The 15,587-nt window shown below is 52.3% G+C and overlaps 1 protein-coding gene across 1 annotated transcript in view; it reads right to left on the bottom strand.

Annotated features, from left to right (window-relative positions):
- Positions 1–4,993: 4,993 nt before the first annotated feature.
- Positions 4,994–15,587, bottom strand: part of NSUN2 (NOP2/Sun RNA methyltransferase 2) — a 27,078-nt gene continuing 16,484 nt past the window's right edge. Inside the window, exons 10-19 of the mRNA XM_025867482.2 lie at positions 15,300–15,373; positions 14,565–14,695; positions 14,074–14,170; positions 11,556–11,740; positions 11,226–11,318; positions 10,415–10,550; positions 10,032–10,112; positions 9,738–9,876; positions 8,485–8,524; positions 4,994–5,826 (exon numbers count right to left, since the gene is read on the bottom strand). Of these exons, the coding sequence (XP_025723267.1) occupies positions 5,523–5,826; positions 8,485–8,524; positions 9,738–9,876; positions 10,032–10,112; positions 10,415–10,550; positions 11,226–11,318; positions 11,556–11,740; positions 14,074–14,170; positions 14,565–14,695; positions 15,300–15,373 (1,280 nt within the window). The 3' untranslated portion in view covers positions 4,994–5,522. The remainder of the gene's footprint in view (positions 5,827–8,484; positions 8,525–9,737; positions 9,877–10,031; positions 10,113–10,414; positions 10,551–11,225; positions 11,319–11,555; positions 11,741–14,073; positions 14,171–14,564; positions 14,696–15,299; positions 15,374–15,587) is intronic.

The following is a 15,587-nucleotide window of genomic DNA, read 5'->3' as shown; positions in this document are numbered from 1 at the left end:
GCTCCTCCAGCACCGTGCTTGCTTCCCGCTCCTCCAAACGGTGCTCCCTTCCCGCTCTTCCAGCACCGTGCTCGCTTCTCAGTGACTGAGCCGGCACAGCAGGTGTGCCAGGAAAGGTTATCACAGCTGAGGCTGAGCCCGCTGTCCTCCGGAAGGCACCGGATACACGGCTGTTTGTTGACTGGCGTCTGAGAACGGGGATTTTGGGAGTGTCCCCCGACCTAACTGATAAGGAGGGTTCACCGTGCCTGACCTGTTTATGCAAACAATACACAGAACACCTGCTTCCCTTGCGGAGGTCTGGGACTTTGGATGGGCCTGTGTGATCTGGGTGCTGAGTGCCCTGTGAGTTCCCCTGGCAGACAACACACGCACACTGCCCCATCTTGCCAAATGAACCAGGTGCACGCTATGCGCCTCCCCCAGGAGCGGGCTCTTGCAACCTCGAGCCTGGTTTCCTCCCAAAGTCACCCCGTGCGCCTTCCCTCTGAGTCTGCAATCCTTCCCTGTAATCCGTCAGGGCTGTGAGTCCAACTACGATCTGAATCCTCCTCGGGAATCATCGAATTTAGGGATGGTCTTGGGACTCCTGACTCCTTGAGAGAGTTCTATCAGGACAGAGAATTCACCATCTCTGGGATCTTATCTCAGAATACCTCTGCCTTGGGAGCCACTCCCTAGGTGCAGCCGGCAGCCATGGAGAGCACTAGGAGTGGGGATCACCGAGGGCAGTTCTGGAAGCTGCTACCACAGAGTGGGCAGCCGAGCCAGGATCCAGTGTGAATGACTGCTTCCACAGCCAGCGGCTCACCAGGTGCTAGGACATCCTGAGCAAGAGCAGGAGAGCAGCTGGGGCTCTGTTTCCTGAGAAGTGCTCTGAGGCTAGACTTGCATTTACTGATGTGGAACATGAACCGCAAGTCACAGATGGCGCAAGAATTCTGCCCTCTGGACTCACATGCACATGCACACTCCTGTATCACTTACATTCATTTTTTGAATGGGTCCAACGTGCAAACTCTCCATCATAACCTTGGCCTCAGCCCACCGAGATCCCCTCCCCACAAGGCAACTGGTACTGCCAACCTCTTCCGTAGCCTCCCTCAGCTTGTGCACTTCCAAAAGTACGTGTTTCTCCCTGTTTACACAAATGGCAGTGGGGTAAACACACTTCCCTGCACCTTGCCTTTCTCCCTTCCATTTCTTGGTGATCCCTAAGTTCTAGTCCAACAGGAGCTCATTTAGCTCATTTAGTCTGGCTCATTTAGCTTACCAGAGCTCCTCGCGCGTGGACCAGGGTCCTTCTGGTTTTCTGCCATTGTACTGGGTCAAGGTGATGTGCATTTCTCATTCTTTCTAGGAAATTTATTTTATTCGTCTCAATAGGTGTTTCAACATTCAAAGGGCACGGAGGGTCTTAAGTGAAAAATGTGTCTCCCTTCTAGCTCACCTGCACCAAGCACTGTCCGCTGACCCACGGGTCCACTCCAGCGGTGGCCCAGGCACACACGAGCGTGTCGTCCACGGACAAGAACCTTCTTCAGCCGGATCTGCCAGCTGCAATGCCTTCTTTCTGGAGAAGCCCCTTGCCAAAATGTTGATTAAACCTGGAAGAAAAGCTTTCAGTGTAATTGTTCATGTTAGCAACACGCTCTTTTTTGGTTTGTAAACAGTCTCATCAGGATTTGTTTAGCTCGTTTTTCAGTAACAGGGATTTTTAAAAACTTCTGCGACCTGTGTCGTCTATGCCTCCTGTTACCCGCTTGTCCGTTTGCTTTGGTCCGTCTTCGATGCCAACGGCTGTTGTCAGATGTCGCTAATCCTGGCGGCAGTCTGCTCCCGATTAAGCGTGAGGCCACACGGCATGTGGGATGGGAAGCAGTGTGTTGGGGCATCCTGTCCTGAGGTGGATGCGACAGGCTCTACCTTGAGAGATGCAAGAGTGAGGTCTTTTCTCTAGAGCTGGGCAGGTTCCAGAAAAGCGTCTTCCAACGGTCTGCAGGAGACCGAGGTCTGGCTGCCCCACACATTCCGGGAGACGAGGGAGGGGGGGTGCACAGATGGCCGCTACCCCCCCTGCCCTCCACTGTGCCCAGCACCCCCAGGAGAGAAGCACCTGCCTCGTGAACCCAGCCAGCTCTGAGACTTCAGAATTCTGCTCCTCAGCCATTCCCACGGCGGGATGGGGCTTTGCTCTCTTCTCTATGACGGCCTTTCCGTTTGCTTTTCAGCTTCCAGAACTGTGCTGTGTCTGCACTCCCCTTCCCTGTTTTTGTTAACATTTTGTTACTGTAGTGTTACTCGGGTTTGGGTGGCAGTGCAATTATAGGTGTGGACTCGATTCATATCTCAACCCAGGCAGACCCTAATTAAGTCTCTGCTTTGATAACAGTTCAAGTTTACATCTGACAGAAAAGAAAAAAAAAGGCTTATTAGAGATTTTAAATAGCCTTAATCAAAAAAAAAAAAAGAAAAAGACACACTTAAACATGACCTTTGTCCTTCTGTAGCTTCATTCATTTCTGGCAATTTTGAAAAGCTGCTAAAATCTTCAAAGTCGATCACAACAAAGTGGCTGTTGTGCCGTCCACGAAAGGGGACGCATTCCAGGGCGGAGACCCTCACGTACAACTGAGCCAGCTCTGCTCCGGTTGGTCAAGACATTTTTAAAGACTGGGCTCCTGGCTTCGTCACTTACTCTGTGACGGATTATTGCTCGACTTTCATATCTGTGAGCAGGGTGGGTAACACCCTTCCCTCCGCCTCTATGAGGTTGTTGGATTAAGTGAGTCACAGGTCAGTCATCAACCGATGGTCTCAGGCCTCCCTATTCACCAGCCATTACCCTCTCTCTCAACGGGTCTGGGCCCTTAAAATGCGTCCAGCCAGCTCGCACCACGGGGCGCTCTGGCTGCAGGGGCACCACGCACACACGGCGGGAAGCAGGCCTTCGGCTGCTTGGCCCTGGTGCCTGGATTCCCCGGGCTGCTCATGGCCCGTGGCTTCCCAGACCCCGGCTTCCGCAGTGCAGGGCGGCCAGCCGCCATCCCCAGAACCACCCTGCTCTCCTAGCACAGCATCTCTGTTGAAAAGGATTTCCCTAGTAGCCTGGGGGGCAGATTTCTAGCAAGTTCAGCGGATCCGGAAGGGCAGCAACTTCTTCGCTATCCAGCCCTCCCAACAAGCCCCAGGGAGGGAGGTAGCAGGCTCGAGAGGTGCTGCCGTTGCCTGAGCACAAGAGCTGTTCCGCCTGGCACTCCCATATTCCTCGGCATCCTGTTTTTACTAGCCAACCCCTCACCACTCCAACCCCATTAGTTAGTGATGCTATTAAATCTTCCTTGTGCAAGCGACTGCGTGGTTTCTCCCCAAAGTAAAAAACTTACATGGCGTTTGCGGGGCCAGGCATTGTCCTGTCAGACGGCTGTTACTGCCTAGGCCTCGTTTGCTTATATGTCAAACTGGGAAGGGATCTGTCCAAATACACAGGGTGTTCACTGTCCAGAGGAGGCAGTGTGGACATAACTGGTTTTCAACCTTGACTCTGTCATGTAGCATTTGGTCTTGACAATCTAACCATGCCTGTGGATTAGAACGGCACGGAAGAATGTTTGCAAAGCACCTCAACTAGACAAATGTTAGCCCTCTTTACTGCAAAGAAAACACCAATGGTTATAATTTGTCATCATAGCGTCACATTGTTAGATGAGCTAGTCATTGACCCAACGGTCCCTCAACCTGGCCACACAGCAGAACCATGCGGGGTTCAGAGTCCATGCCAGCCATGTAGAATCTCTACAAAGTAGGGCCAGAGATCTCCATTTTAAAGAAGGTCTGGAGGGGAAACTGCAAGAGGACTCAGACTCCCCTTCCCTTTGGTTGGTGCTGAACGTCATGCTGGCCCTGACCAGTGATGGTCTCCAGGGAAGCAGTCGGAAGGATTCAAGTGTGGCCTTGACAGGACCGCTGGGCGTGGGGGGGTCTGGATCTGGGTTCCAGAGCCAGCCAAAGGGGGAGATTACAACATGCAAAGGCTGAACAAATACGTAAAGGCAGTGAGGAAAACCAGGGCCATCTGATAGAGGGGGGTGATCCAGAGATGGCGCATGGGCCGGAGTCAGATGGATTGCTGTGACGGGGTTTAAACAACTGGCATCTCGTTTAAACGACAAACTCACATGCACGTGTTTCTATGTACACTGTGAGTGTTCAGAGACATTCAATTCCCAGTTCTGTCTGGTCTGTAAGAAATAACACCTCGTAGCAATGAACACACCTAATTCCAGACCTTAGTTTCCAACCACTGTGCTCCATTAAAGGGAGCCGGGGCTCCAAGTATTTCAAAGAGCTGGGGTATTGATAAAACACGGCTGTTAACAACTATGCCCGTCGGGACGGGGACACGCAGGCTCGCCACGCCACACTCTCCCGACGACGCTGAGATTGGCCGTGGGGGTGAGCCGCGTCACCAGGCCCCAGGACCCTGCCTGACACTCAGCAGGGGCTTCCTAAGTGATGAAGGAAGGCAGCCCCGCGGCACCTGCCTCAGGCGCATCCCCTCCAGGTCTCCTAACAACAGTGCCCGAGGGAGCCCCGCTAGGGCTGCAGACGCTTCTCACCTTGACAAACCGAGCCCGCACCGCCCCCCCCGACCCTCCCAGCAGAGGAGGCCTGAACGCTGCCCTCTATGGAACAAGAGGGGACCCCACGGGAAGGGCTTCACTTCCTGTTGCGTCAAGCTACTCCCTCGAGAGCAACCTTCCCATTAAAATTCCTTTCACAAGCTGAACGTTTCCATTTACCCCAAAATAAGTTTGTTCCCTCCGCCTCACCGAGAGTAAAAACAACTCATACACACATGCACGTCATCATTAAGAATTTATTTCAATGTTCCAAGGATCCCAACCCCATTTAAAACCTAGACTTGCAAAGCACTCCATTCAATAAAAAGACCCAAAACCCTCACAATTAGTATCACGAGACCATGTACTCTGAGAAAAGAGTTTATTATTTTACCTTTTGCTACAAAGGCACAGAAGTCATCTGAGACCTCAGATGTTGACCCACCGTACGCTGTTGCACTAACGTGCAACTGGATACAATTACTGGGGCTTACAGGATGGTTTTCCAATGACCCATGATGAGTTATAGATTCTTTCTATAAATAATAATTAAAAGAAACACCGGACCATAAGACCAACATAGACACAACAAAGGGGACCTGAAAATCCCTGCAAGGGCAGTTTGTTTCCTGGGAGGAGTAAGACTAATGGTGACAGTCTACCGCCGGCCACAGGCACAACGGACCCAGTTTTGCCAAATAAACAGTAAAATGAGCAACTTCTAACAAAGCTAAAAAAAATAAATGAAAGTGGTACTGAGATCATTCATGACTGTTCTATGATTCCATCCGTCTCCAGTCTTTAAAAACCTGCACTTGCAGGTCAGAAGTTCGGGCCCGGCCTTGAACACCGAGGCGGAGGCCCCCGCAGGCTGCCCATGCGGACAGCGCCAGGGCCTCCTCACCGGGACAGGGCGGCCTCCGCCGGGGCAGGGTCCGAGGGACCCGAGGCGGCATGCGCGCGGGTGTCCGTGCTGGCGGCCGGCTCCGCTCCGTGCTCTGCACTCACCTCGTCCTCCGGCGGCCCAGAGCCGCCTGCGCCCTCCTGAGCCAGAACAGTCCCTTCCTTCTTCTTTTCCGCCAACACCTCCAGCCCCATCATCCTGAGATAATGAAGCCGTTCGTTCTTGGGCACAAAAGTCCGAATGGAGGCCTTTCCCCGCCATCCACATAACACAATGGGACACTGAAGGGTGTCTGGTTTCCTACAAAAAAGTGGTTGTGTGTGAGTATCATGTGTCCTCCTAACTGCACTGAAGAATTAAAAGGCAACCTTTCTGTAAACAACACGCCCAAAGCACTGGAGCACTTTCGTCTGTGATCCTATGGATGGTTTTCTCCAAGGAAGATGAGCTCCTGCTTCAAGTCCTAAATATTCTCAACATGCTCATGTTAGCCAGTTTCTCTTTCTAAAAGCTCCTAATGGAATAAACCCCACCTCCAGAATTCACACACACTTTCAACGTTAGAATTTCCAAGTACTTCCATCTTCTCAAAGGTGAAGACCTACCCGTGAGGCCTCACGTCTGCAGAGCCGGGCTGGGAGCCAGACCGCCCTTGCTGTCGACACTCCGTGCTTCCCCTACTTTGGGCTGGGTGACCCCAACTTTTCTCGGTTACCCACATGATAGGGTGAGCCCCAGCACATTGTGCTCACCCGTTTCCAGCATGCAGTGTTACCAGGGCCCAAAGCACCCCTGCTTCCCCGAGTCTGCTCGATCCTGCCACACAGACGTGCCCACCTGCTCGCCAGGCAGCTTCAAGTCCCCTTTCCTTGGCCGAGATGCCAGTTATCGTGTGACTCACGTGCCCCTTCCTGAGGACCATGCAAATCATCATTTCCCTTCAGGTGTGACTCTGCTCTAGTATTTCAGCTCCTGGAGCCCTGTTCAATCAACCCTACGTCCTGCTCTACGCAATGCCAGGCATCAAGGTCGCGGGCAGAGGAAGGAACACAGGAGGGTTCCGATCAGATTTAAAAAAAACACACACAGCAAAAGCGCAGGGGCTGAACCGAGAGAAATAAACCACGACAAAAAGAGAGGGAAACTCCTCAGTATCCTTCCATATTGCCCTGGGGAAAGTCTGGACGATACACTGAGAAAACACGATGACAAGACAAGAGTCCCCAAGGCCCACCCCTCGCTGTCTTTCGATTGAGGGGCTCTGACAGCTGCCTCTGCGCGCGCGCGCCGGCTCACGGAACTGGAGTGAGTGGAAGAGCACACGGTATCCGTACCTTTCAAACCCATTTCTGGGTCCCTGTCAAAGCGTTTCTGCGACACCGCCCCTTGTTCCCAGAAACCCACAGCCTGTTTTCCTTTTCTTGGATTTTCCACGAGTACAGAAGCGGGCCGAAGCCTGGCCCATGTAGACCTTCTCTGACCCGGCCGCTTGCCCCGCAAAGCCCCGTTCGCTGTTGCGTCCCGCAGCCTCCTGGCAAGCGTGGTCTGCACCGGCTGCCACAGCTTGGTGTGCGCGTGGGGCACCACCCGTCTCCCCCTGCGTCTTCTCTCTCCTGCCTCATGCCCCCTCCCTAGCTGATCCCACCTCACGGACCCGGACCCCGATACTGGCACGGGAGCCTGCAAAGCCTGGTTCCCATCTACACGGCCCTTCGGAGCTCCGACATGAAGCCCGTGGCTGATGCAGCACTGACACGCTCATGAGCCCCGAAGATCCACACCTGGAATGACCTCTCCCCTTAATTCCCAAAACTTCCACACAGCGGCCTGGCCGTCTCCTGCTGTCTATTCCAGCATTTTCAAATTCAGTACGTCCGTTCTCCGCCCGCTTTCCCGTTCCTGGATGACACCTGCGCAACTCAACCCAGAAGCTGACCCTGAGCACTCCTGCACCTTTGCCACCCACAGCCCACCTCGTGTGCGTGACGTCCACACGCAGCCCCGCCAGACCCCACGTGCACCGCTCTTGCCAACCCTTGGGCCAAGGCACCTGCCCCAGCCCCAGCTGCCCCCCTCTTGCCCTGCACCCCTGCCTCCCACCCGCACACTCAGGCCCACGCCCAGGCTACTGTCCACGCAGAGGGGCTTGGGCCTGCCCTCCTCCGCCAGCTACATGCAGGCTGCCTTCTAGCTCATTCCTTCCTCAGAGCTGGTGCTTCTCCACTTCCTTCTCACCAGAGTCTGGCCAAACACCACCTCCCAGAGACCTGTCCGCGGCTCCACCTCAGCTCTCCCCCAAATTCCTCTTCAGGCCTGTGCTGTTTTCTTTCCTCCCCTTGGAAGTAGTATTTTACTTTAGAAAGAGGTGGCTGCAACACGTGAAACCAGACCTGGGTACAGATCCCGACCTGCTGCCTAGCTCTTCAGCCGCTCTGGCCAGCGCTGACCCTCGGGGCCTACTCTCCGCAGACTCCTGAGGGCTGCGTGGCTACTTGTGAGCACCACAGGACAGCGGTCGTGTAGGAGCAAACCCTCACCCCTGCCTTAGAACACCACCACCTGACGCGTGCAAAACACGGAACCCACAGACCCGGGGTGAACCCCCAGTAGAGACGGAAAGACTGTCTCTCAACTTTCAACCTTTACTTCATTCTGTTTAAGACAAAAATCAGAACTAGATTTCTCAGGAACAGAGAAAGAGTACTGTACGTTTTATTCGCTAAATGAAAATTTTGGCCTGAGCTGAATGTTCTGTAAGAGAGTATTCTAGTGATGATATATGATTATATATATATGTAATATATACATTAACACATAATATATAATTATATATCTATAATTATACATATAATAATATTTGTCCTAAAACTTCTACAACACTGTCTTCAGGATAATGCTCATCAGAGGCTCCCACGACCATCCACCGTCCCCCCACTGGCAGGAGCAACCCACACTTACGTGGGGTCCGGCTCATACTTCAAGACGATGCTCCCCTTGGCTGGAAGAGAAACAAACATGTGTTGGCGAAGCTGTTTGTGTGTCCAGCATTGCGGAGAGAGGGCAGCAAATAATCCACACTCTTGGTCCTTAGGATCTCCATGGAGGAAAGAGGACTTTCTTTCTAAAAACACAGAGCCACTAGCAAGCCGAGCACCAAGCAGACCAGGCAATGTGGCAGGGGACTGCATCAGACCAGTAGGGTTTAGGTGAAACTACTCAGAAAGTCTCTCTCAGCAGCAGGGAGACAGCGATTAACTACTGGTTAATTCTCAAAATTCAAGATTAAACAAATAATTGCTCCAACTTCCAGAAACAGCATGAAACACACATAAAAAATGTCAAAAATTATACCCCATCTAAATATGAGATTAAGACAAAGAAGAAGTGCAAACGGTCCCTTTATCCTTTAAAATAATGTCTACTTTAGATGCAGCTCCTGCCTGAGACACCAGGAGACAGATTCCACACAGCATGTTTTGTATCCTTCAGTTTCAGACACAAAACATACGACCACAGAACTGCAGTAACTTGATTTGAGCAGTTTTTCGGCCAGCTGAGCCAGAAACAGTGAACAAAGTTTTAAAAAATCAACAAAAATGAAAAGAAAAACAAAATTAGAATTCTTGGTGGAGTTATTTTTGTTCTTAGGTGAAAACATCGCTAGAATGATTCTGAAGTGGAAGTTTATAAAACGTGGAAACAACGTGACCGAGTATATCCTTTGGGGGGCTGGCCAAGCCACAGGAGAACCTGCCAACACCTGCAGCCTGCTCCAACCTGGCTGATGGGATGCCAAGAGAATGCAGTAGGCTGTGCTGGTTAGCATCCTGCGCCTCAGGATGAGACGCAGACAAGCCCCAGCACCGTGCCCTGCGTCCCCGCGGGGCTCTGCTAGGCCGCGGGCACTCGGAGATCTGGCTCGCCGGACGGCCAGGGCCCAACACCTGCAGACACCTGTGGGCTGGTGGGCGGCACAGGCCTCCATGTGGCCTGGGGAAGCAGGGCAACCTGAGGGGTGCCTCTGGCCCTTGGGTATGCTGAGATGTGCCTCTGTCCCCACAAAGCCCTCTGGAAGCTGACAAGAAGCAGTAGAGAGCAAGCCACAACGTATTAAAATCTAAGACTGAGAAAGCTCTAACAAGCTTGCACACCCACATCTTCGTTGTCTTTACGAGGACAAGTCACTCCTCTATGCAAGGCCAACTGCTTACCCAAGTCCTTGGCTTGGCTGTAGGTCTCACTGCTAAGTTTTCTAAAAAATGGATTTTCCTGGGTTAATAGAATTTTAACATCTTCTATTGATACAGTGATAATTCTTGAATTAATAAACGGATACAGCGTGTATATTCCCTGTGGGAGTAAAGAGAGGCCACCGTCATGAATGAGGACAATCACCCACTGTCCCCGAGGCCTTTCCACACACGTCCCCAGCCCCCACCTCCCCGCGCGGCACCCCCGCCCGCGGGCTGACCACCGGCTGCTACCAAGTCTATGCCCCAAATTACCTCCTGTGCCAACCGGAAAGCACAATCAAACTCTTCACCACTGTTATTCCGACACCACACTTTTATCCCAGTGTTTATAACCTGCAGGTGAGACAGATAACACACACATAGAAATAAAAGGTGAATATTCAATTAAAATAACCCCTGTGCCCCAAGGAGGCAGAGCTGTGAGCAGGGAAGGGAAGAAGAAAAGGAAGAGCTTACAAGTCTGACTAAAGTAGGGGTTCTCGCAACCTCAGTGATGCCTCAGATGAGGCTGGTCCAGTGTGGCTGACGTGGACTACCGATCAGCACAGCAGCCACGACACCAGGAAAGCCGGCGCCCGAGCCCACCTCCGGCCCAGCTCGAGCAGAGGCCCCCGCGGCCCTGGCTGTGCACGCACCTTCATCCGCTCACTGTTGTTCACCAGCACGTTCCTCAGCTCCTTGGAGACCATGTAGAGCTGCCTTTTCTTCCCTTCCGTAGTCCTAGTCAACAAATTCATCTTTGGGAACGAAGGATCCAACGCATAAAACTTCCTACGAACGAGACAGAGCTGCTTACAAGTTTGGTTCAAACGCCACAGGTGCCTCCAGCACGGTCTCTCTCCCGACAAAGCCCGGGTTCTCATCTGCGGCTCAGGGCACTCGCGCCCTGCCGCGCTCGCCCACCATCCACACTTGATGGAGATCACCAGACACAACTAGAGCGGGGACCTTCACTGACGAGCACACCTCCCCTCTCCCGCTGCTGCTCCAGGGACCTGGCAACACCAATGCCCACAGAGAAAGGTCACAAGCCACAGGGCAGCGCAAGTGCTCACCGCGGTGACTGGATGCTGAGATTTAGCTCAGCAGGAAGAGATGAACCAGAGCCCGTCACCCTAAGCACCTTTCCCCTCTGGTCCACCCAGAAGTTTCCAGTTGGGGTCCCCAACCTCCCACCCAGGACCTGGGCAGGCGGCCACGGATCTGGAAGCTCCACCGGGGGACTGACATTCGGGGCCACGGTCCAGTCCCCCCGCCCCCCCACCCCCATCCCAGGCACTTTACAGTCTCTGGCAGCTCACCGTACACTCTTTAAAGTGTCACCCAGCTCTACCAAGCCATTACGAAGAAAAAAAGGTGCTATACAGAACTAAATAAAAATATATGGCCAAACGTGACCAGTTACACATTTAGAACAAGAATTTAGTAGGTTCAATTAACCCTTACTGGATAGGTGGAAATAACGGATCATCTTCAGGAATAAATACAAACGGATCTTCTTTAAATCCAAACAACTTCATTTTCTTAGATGGAGGAGGACTGAGGAGGCAATCGGGACGAGAAACATGCACTGTAATCAGTCCTCGGGTGACATGCCAGCAGTGCACTCCCCCTGCCACCCGGCCCTCCTCCCCAGCCCTGCGTGGCCCCGGGCTCTCGGCACACACGCGACCCCCGGCCACACGCAGTGGCACCCACCTGCTGCAGACGGCCCTGGGCCCCTGCAAGCTAAGGGGCTGGAAGACACGGGGGCGCAGACAGGACCGCTTCTCTTACCCGCACACTCCGCCCTTCCTACTTCCGCTGCTCTCTACATTCTCGGGTCGTTCCGTTACGTCTGTGTCGTCCAGCCCACTGACGGGTTTCCTCTCCGGCTCAGCGGGGTCCGCAGCTGCTCCTCCCGTGGGGTGTGCAGGGCTGGAGCGCACAGGCTCTCTGGGCTCCACCGGCTCGCCCTGCAGCTGCAACAGGGGACAAGTGCGTCTACACTCCAAGGCAAACCACTTTACACTGCCGCAAAAACATGAACACTCACAACACAAAACCCATTGTGTATCTCTACGGCATTTCACATACAGAAGGCAACAGAATGTTTTGGAAGTATCTTAAGTCTATTTGCTGTTATACGCAGAAGTCGTGGGCACTGCTTCCCCCCTAATCCCACAAAGAGCACATGCAGACTATTTCCCAGTACAGGCCGATGACGCAGCCAGCTCATCGGCATTCAGAGACACTACTGGGCACCTGCCGTGTGTCAGGCACGCTCAAGGACAAAAACGGGCCAAACACGGTCCCGGAGCAGCAGACAGGGCCAGGGCATGCGTGTCAGTAAGTGCAGCCAGTGCCAGTGCCACTGGGAAGGCCAGTGCCACCGCCCCGGACACACGGTGCCCAGATGCAGGCCCAGGGCGCCCCACAGAGCGCAGAAGCAACTGCGGAACCACGAATGAACTTCGGAACTGGGGCCACAGTATCTGGCTTAAAAAATTAGCACAACGGTTCACTTACGGAAACTGCTTAATATGCATTTTAAACAAAATACTGTATAAAAAGTTATTTAAAAGAACACGTCCTAACAAGTCACAGGGTTGGCGAAATTAGGACATGTGGGCTCAGAAATGTGAAACACACTCCCCAAGTTCACAAAGCTCTAAATCAGATGAGCTGCTGGGACTCCATGCTATGCAACACCACCTCCCAGAGAAGAGCTTTTACTTAAAGGTAAAAGACAAAAGAGACAAAACAGTCACCCACACACCGTGCCCCAGGGGCGATGGCCTGGGCCCTGCCCCTCCCAGCCCGGCTCCAAGGCCCCTTCCCCACTAGGCTGCTGCTGCGCTCTGTCAAACACCGTCAGCTCGGCTTCCCCGGATGGAATGCCAGCTCTGTGCTTACAGGCCCCCTCACTTCCACACCGGGGCGTCCTGAAGACAAGGAGTCTACCTGAGCGTGCTTTCTCACCGCCGCCCCGTGAGCAGCGCAAGGACGAGGAAGCTCAGACTGTAAATTCACGCGGCTTTAAAAACTCAGTATGAAAGCATGGAAAATAACTATTAAGAACTTCTTATATGATTACAACAAAAGGAAATTTTTTAAGTATGCCGGAATGAATAAAATACTAAAATTAATCTCGCTTTTTTCCTTGTGCTTTTATTTATCTTTATTTTTTAAAGATTCATTTATCTGAGATAGAGAGCACGGGCGTGCAGGAGCGGTGGGGACAGGGAGAAGCAGACTCCCCGCTGAGCAGGGAGCCCAACATGGGGCTTGATCCCAGGACCCCGAGATCATGACCCGAGCCAAAGGCAGACCAACTGAGTCACCCAGGCGCCCCTGTGTGCGCTTTTAAAAAAGTGGCTGCAATACCGTGGAAGTTACACATGTAGCTGGCACGCCATGTCGATGACAGTGCTGCTCGGAGTTCCTGACCCAGGAGTCCAGGGCCAAGGAGAGTCCAGAACACTGTCCAGCCTCCCACAACCAGCACAGCGCCTGCCCGGGCATGCCGGCTCCACTCCTGGGCCGGTGGTGAGGCCGGACACGCAAACGCTCATGTGGGTTAGCCAGGTCCCAGGGACACTCTCCTTTCTGCCTCTGCAAAGTCTAATCGTTCATTGTCCTCCTTTGTAAGCATTCATCTGAAAGAAATACTGACCTTCAGACTGTGTTCCCAGCCATGTTCTGACATTATGGAAAGGCTGAGGTGTGAACTAGCGAGATAAATGTCACGTTGATAAAAGAGGAGGGGCAGCAGACGTTACATGGAAAGACTTGAAAGGCTGCCCTCCTACTCACCCTCCCTGCTTCAGGGCCCCCTACAGCAACCCATTAGGATGGCTCGGGCCCTCTCTGTCTCCTTTTCGGCCAGGCCTGGACAAAGTCTCTGTCACTGTCCCCCACAGCCAAGGGAAAGACAGGCTGGCCTGAGGCTGGCAGAGTTCTGTCAATCTGCAATGGGCTCAACTGAACCAACCCCCAGGGACCAGAGCACAGAAGCCAGCTTGGGGGGCTCTAACTCTGAGCCACAGAGCAGTTATGATGTCTTTCAATTTTTATTAAAGAACTGAATTTAATGCAGAAGGAATGTAATCCCCCAAGTATGCCTTTTTCATGGACCTATCCCTTAAGACATTGCTGCTTTCTTGGAAAACTCAAAATTTAAACGAATCCCTACCCCCACCACATACATGCTCATGCTCAGCTGCTCTCCACACCCAAAAAAAACGTTCCACTGACCACCGTCAGCGTCTGCCCAGAATGCACAGAAAGCTTACATGATATGCCACGTGCTTACCTTTGGTGGACGTTTATTCCAGGGCATTGAAGACTTTTTCACTAATACTGCCACAAAGAACCCTCCAGTATTTTGATGATGTGGTAATATCCTAAGACTAGAAAAAACAAAAACAAAAACAAAAACCCACAATGCACACTTTTTAACTGATTCAAAATATATTCTTTTAGTATTAAGACAAAAACCACAAAGATGACCTGTGACAGAAAAGTCGTGTCTTCCGGTCAGTATTCCCACAACCCGCACTCATGGGACAGCCGCGTGGTCTGCACACACAGTTGAGGCAGGATGCAAAGTTCGACCGTTTGGGCCCTCACCACTGGCTCTACTTACGGATGCTCAATGCCAACAGCCAAAAGGGAACGTGAGCTTCTTTCTTGCTGGCACGTTCACACCCTGAGTCGACCACACGCATGGCCCAGGCCTTGCGGGAATGCCAGAGGGTCCCAACTCCCCACCTTCCCAAACCTCTGCAAGCCTTACAAACTCACCAACGCTCTAGATGCATCGCCTGTAACTTCTCAGGGTCCTTTGGCGGGAACATGGTGGGCCGGACCTGGGTATGTCTGCTGTGAGGGACATCTTCCCAAACCGTAAACCACTGCCCGTCTTTTGTCATTACCTGCAAAAGGAGAGAGACGGCAGGACTCCAAGTCACCGCACTGCCTAATAATACGACAATCACAGGTGCCAGCGCAAACGCGCTCAAACACGATACACGGCAGCTCTCATTGCTCTCCAGAGCTGAGACTGTGGGGAGAGGAAAATGAGACAATCTTGTATTCCATTGAATAGAACAATCAGTTTGTAAAGGAGCATTTTCCATGTAGGTTTCATTTTGTTTTTAACAAGCCTCAGGTAGATTCTGGTTTAAAATTGAAAAGTAAATTGTTTCATGATGGAAACAAAGCTTGAATCCCAGCCAGTAATAAAAATACAGCAGAGCTACACTTACGGGGATGAGAATACACAAAGCTGATGTCTAACTGCGGAATAAAGGCAGGGAAACTTCCCCATTGCCAGAGAAAAATATTTGTGGAATCGTACCATTTGTCATTCAATAGAATTTGGAAATTAACTCTAAACCAAATCTGACTGCACAATCAAAAGTAGTATTTACTGACGTTGCCCAACTGTGGCTGCTTTAATTTAAAACGTTCATGACTCTGACAAGCCTGGAAAGTTGTACCTGCTCTTAGAAGCCAGAGTCCTCCCAGAAAGATTACCTTCCAGTGTGTAATTCCAGGCATCCACTTTAGTCCTGGCAACTCAGAAGACACATCAGCAAGCTCCAAAGCACCTACATACAAAAATAAATAAATAAATAAATTTTCCACATTATGCCCCGTGAAAAAAACCAGATGCCAAAGATCAAATATTTCTACGAAATGCCCAGGGAGAGCAATTCCATAGGGACGGAAGGCAGCGCTGCGGCTCCGGGGGAGGGGTGGCACAGGCAGCAAGCGCACGCAGGCCCTCAGAGCACTCCGTGGGGGGGGGGGGGGGGGGGGGGA

The sequence above is a fragment of the Callorhinus ursinus genome, unplaced genomic scaffold, assembly GCF_003265705.2.
Source record: "Callorhinus ursinus isolate GAN/ISIS: 27379988/994484 unplaced genomic scaffold, GSC_fseal_2.0 scaffold3, whole genome shotgun sequence".
Taxonomy (NCBI): Eukaryota; Metazoa; Chordata; class Mammalia; order Carnivora; family Otariidae; genus Callorhinus; species Callorhinus ursinus.
This window is presented reverse-complemented; position numbering and strand designations above follow the sequence as displayed.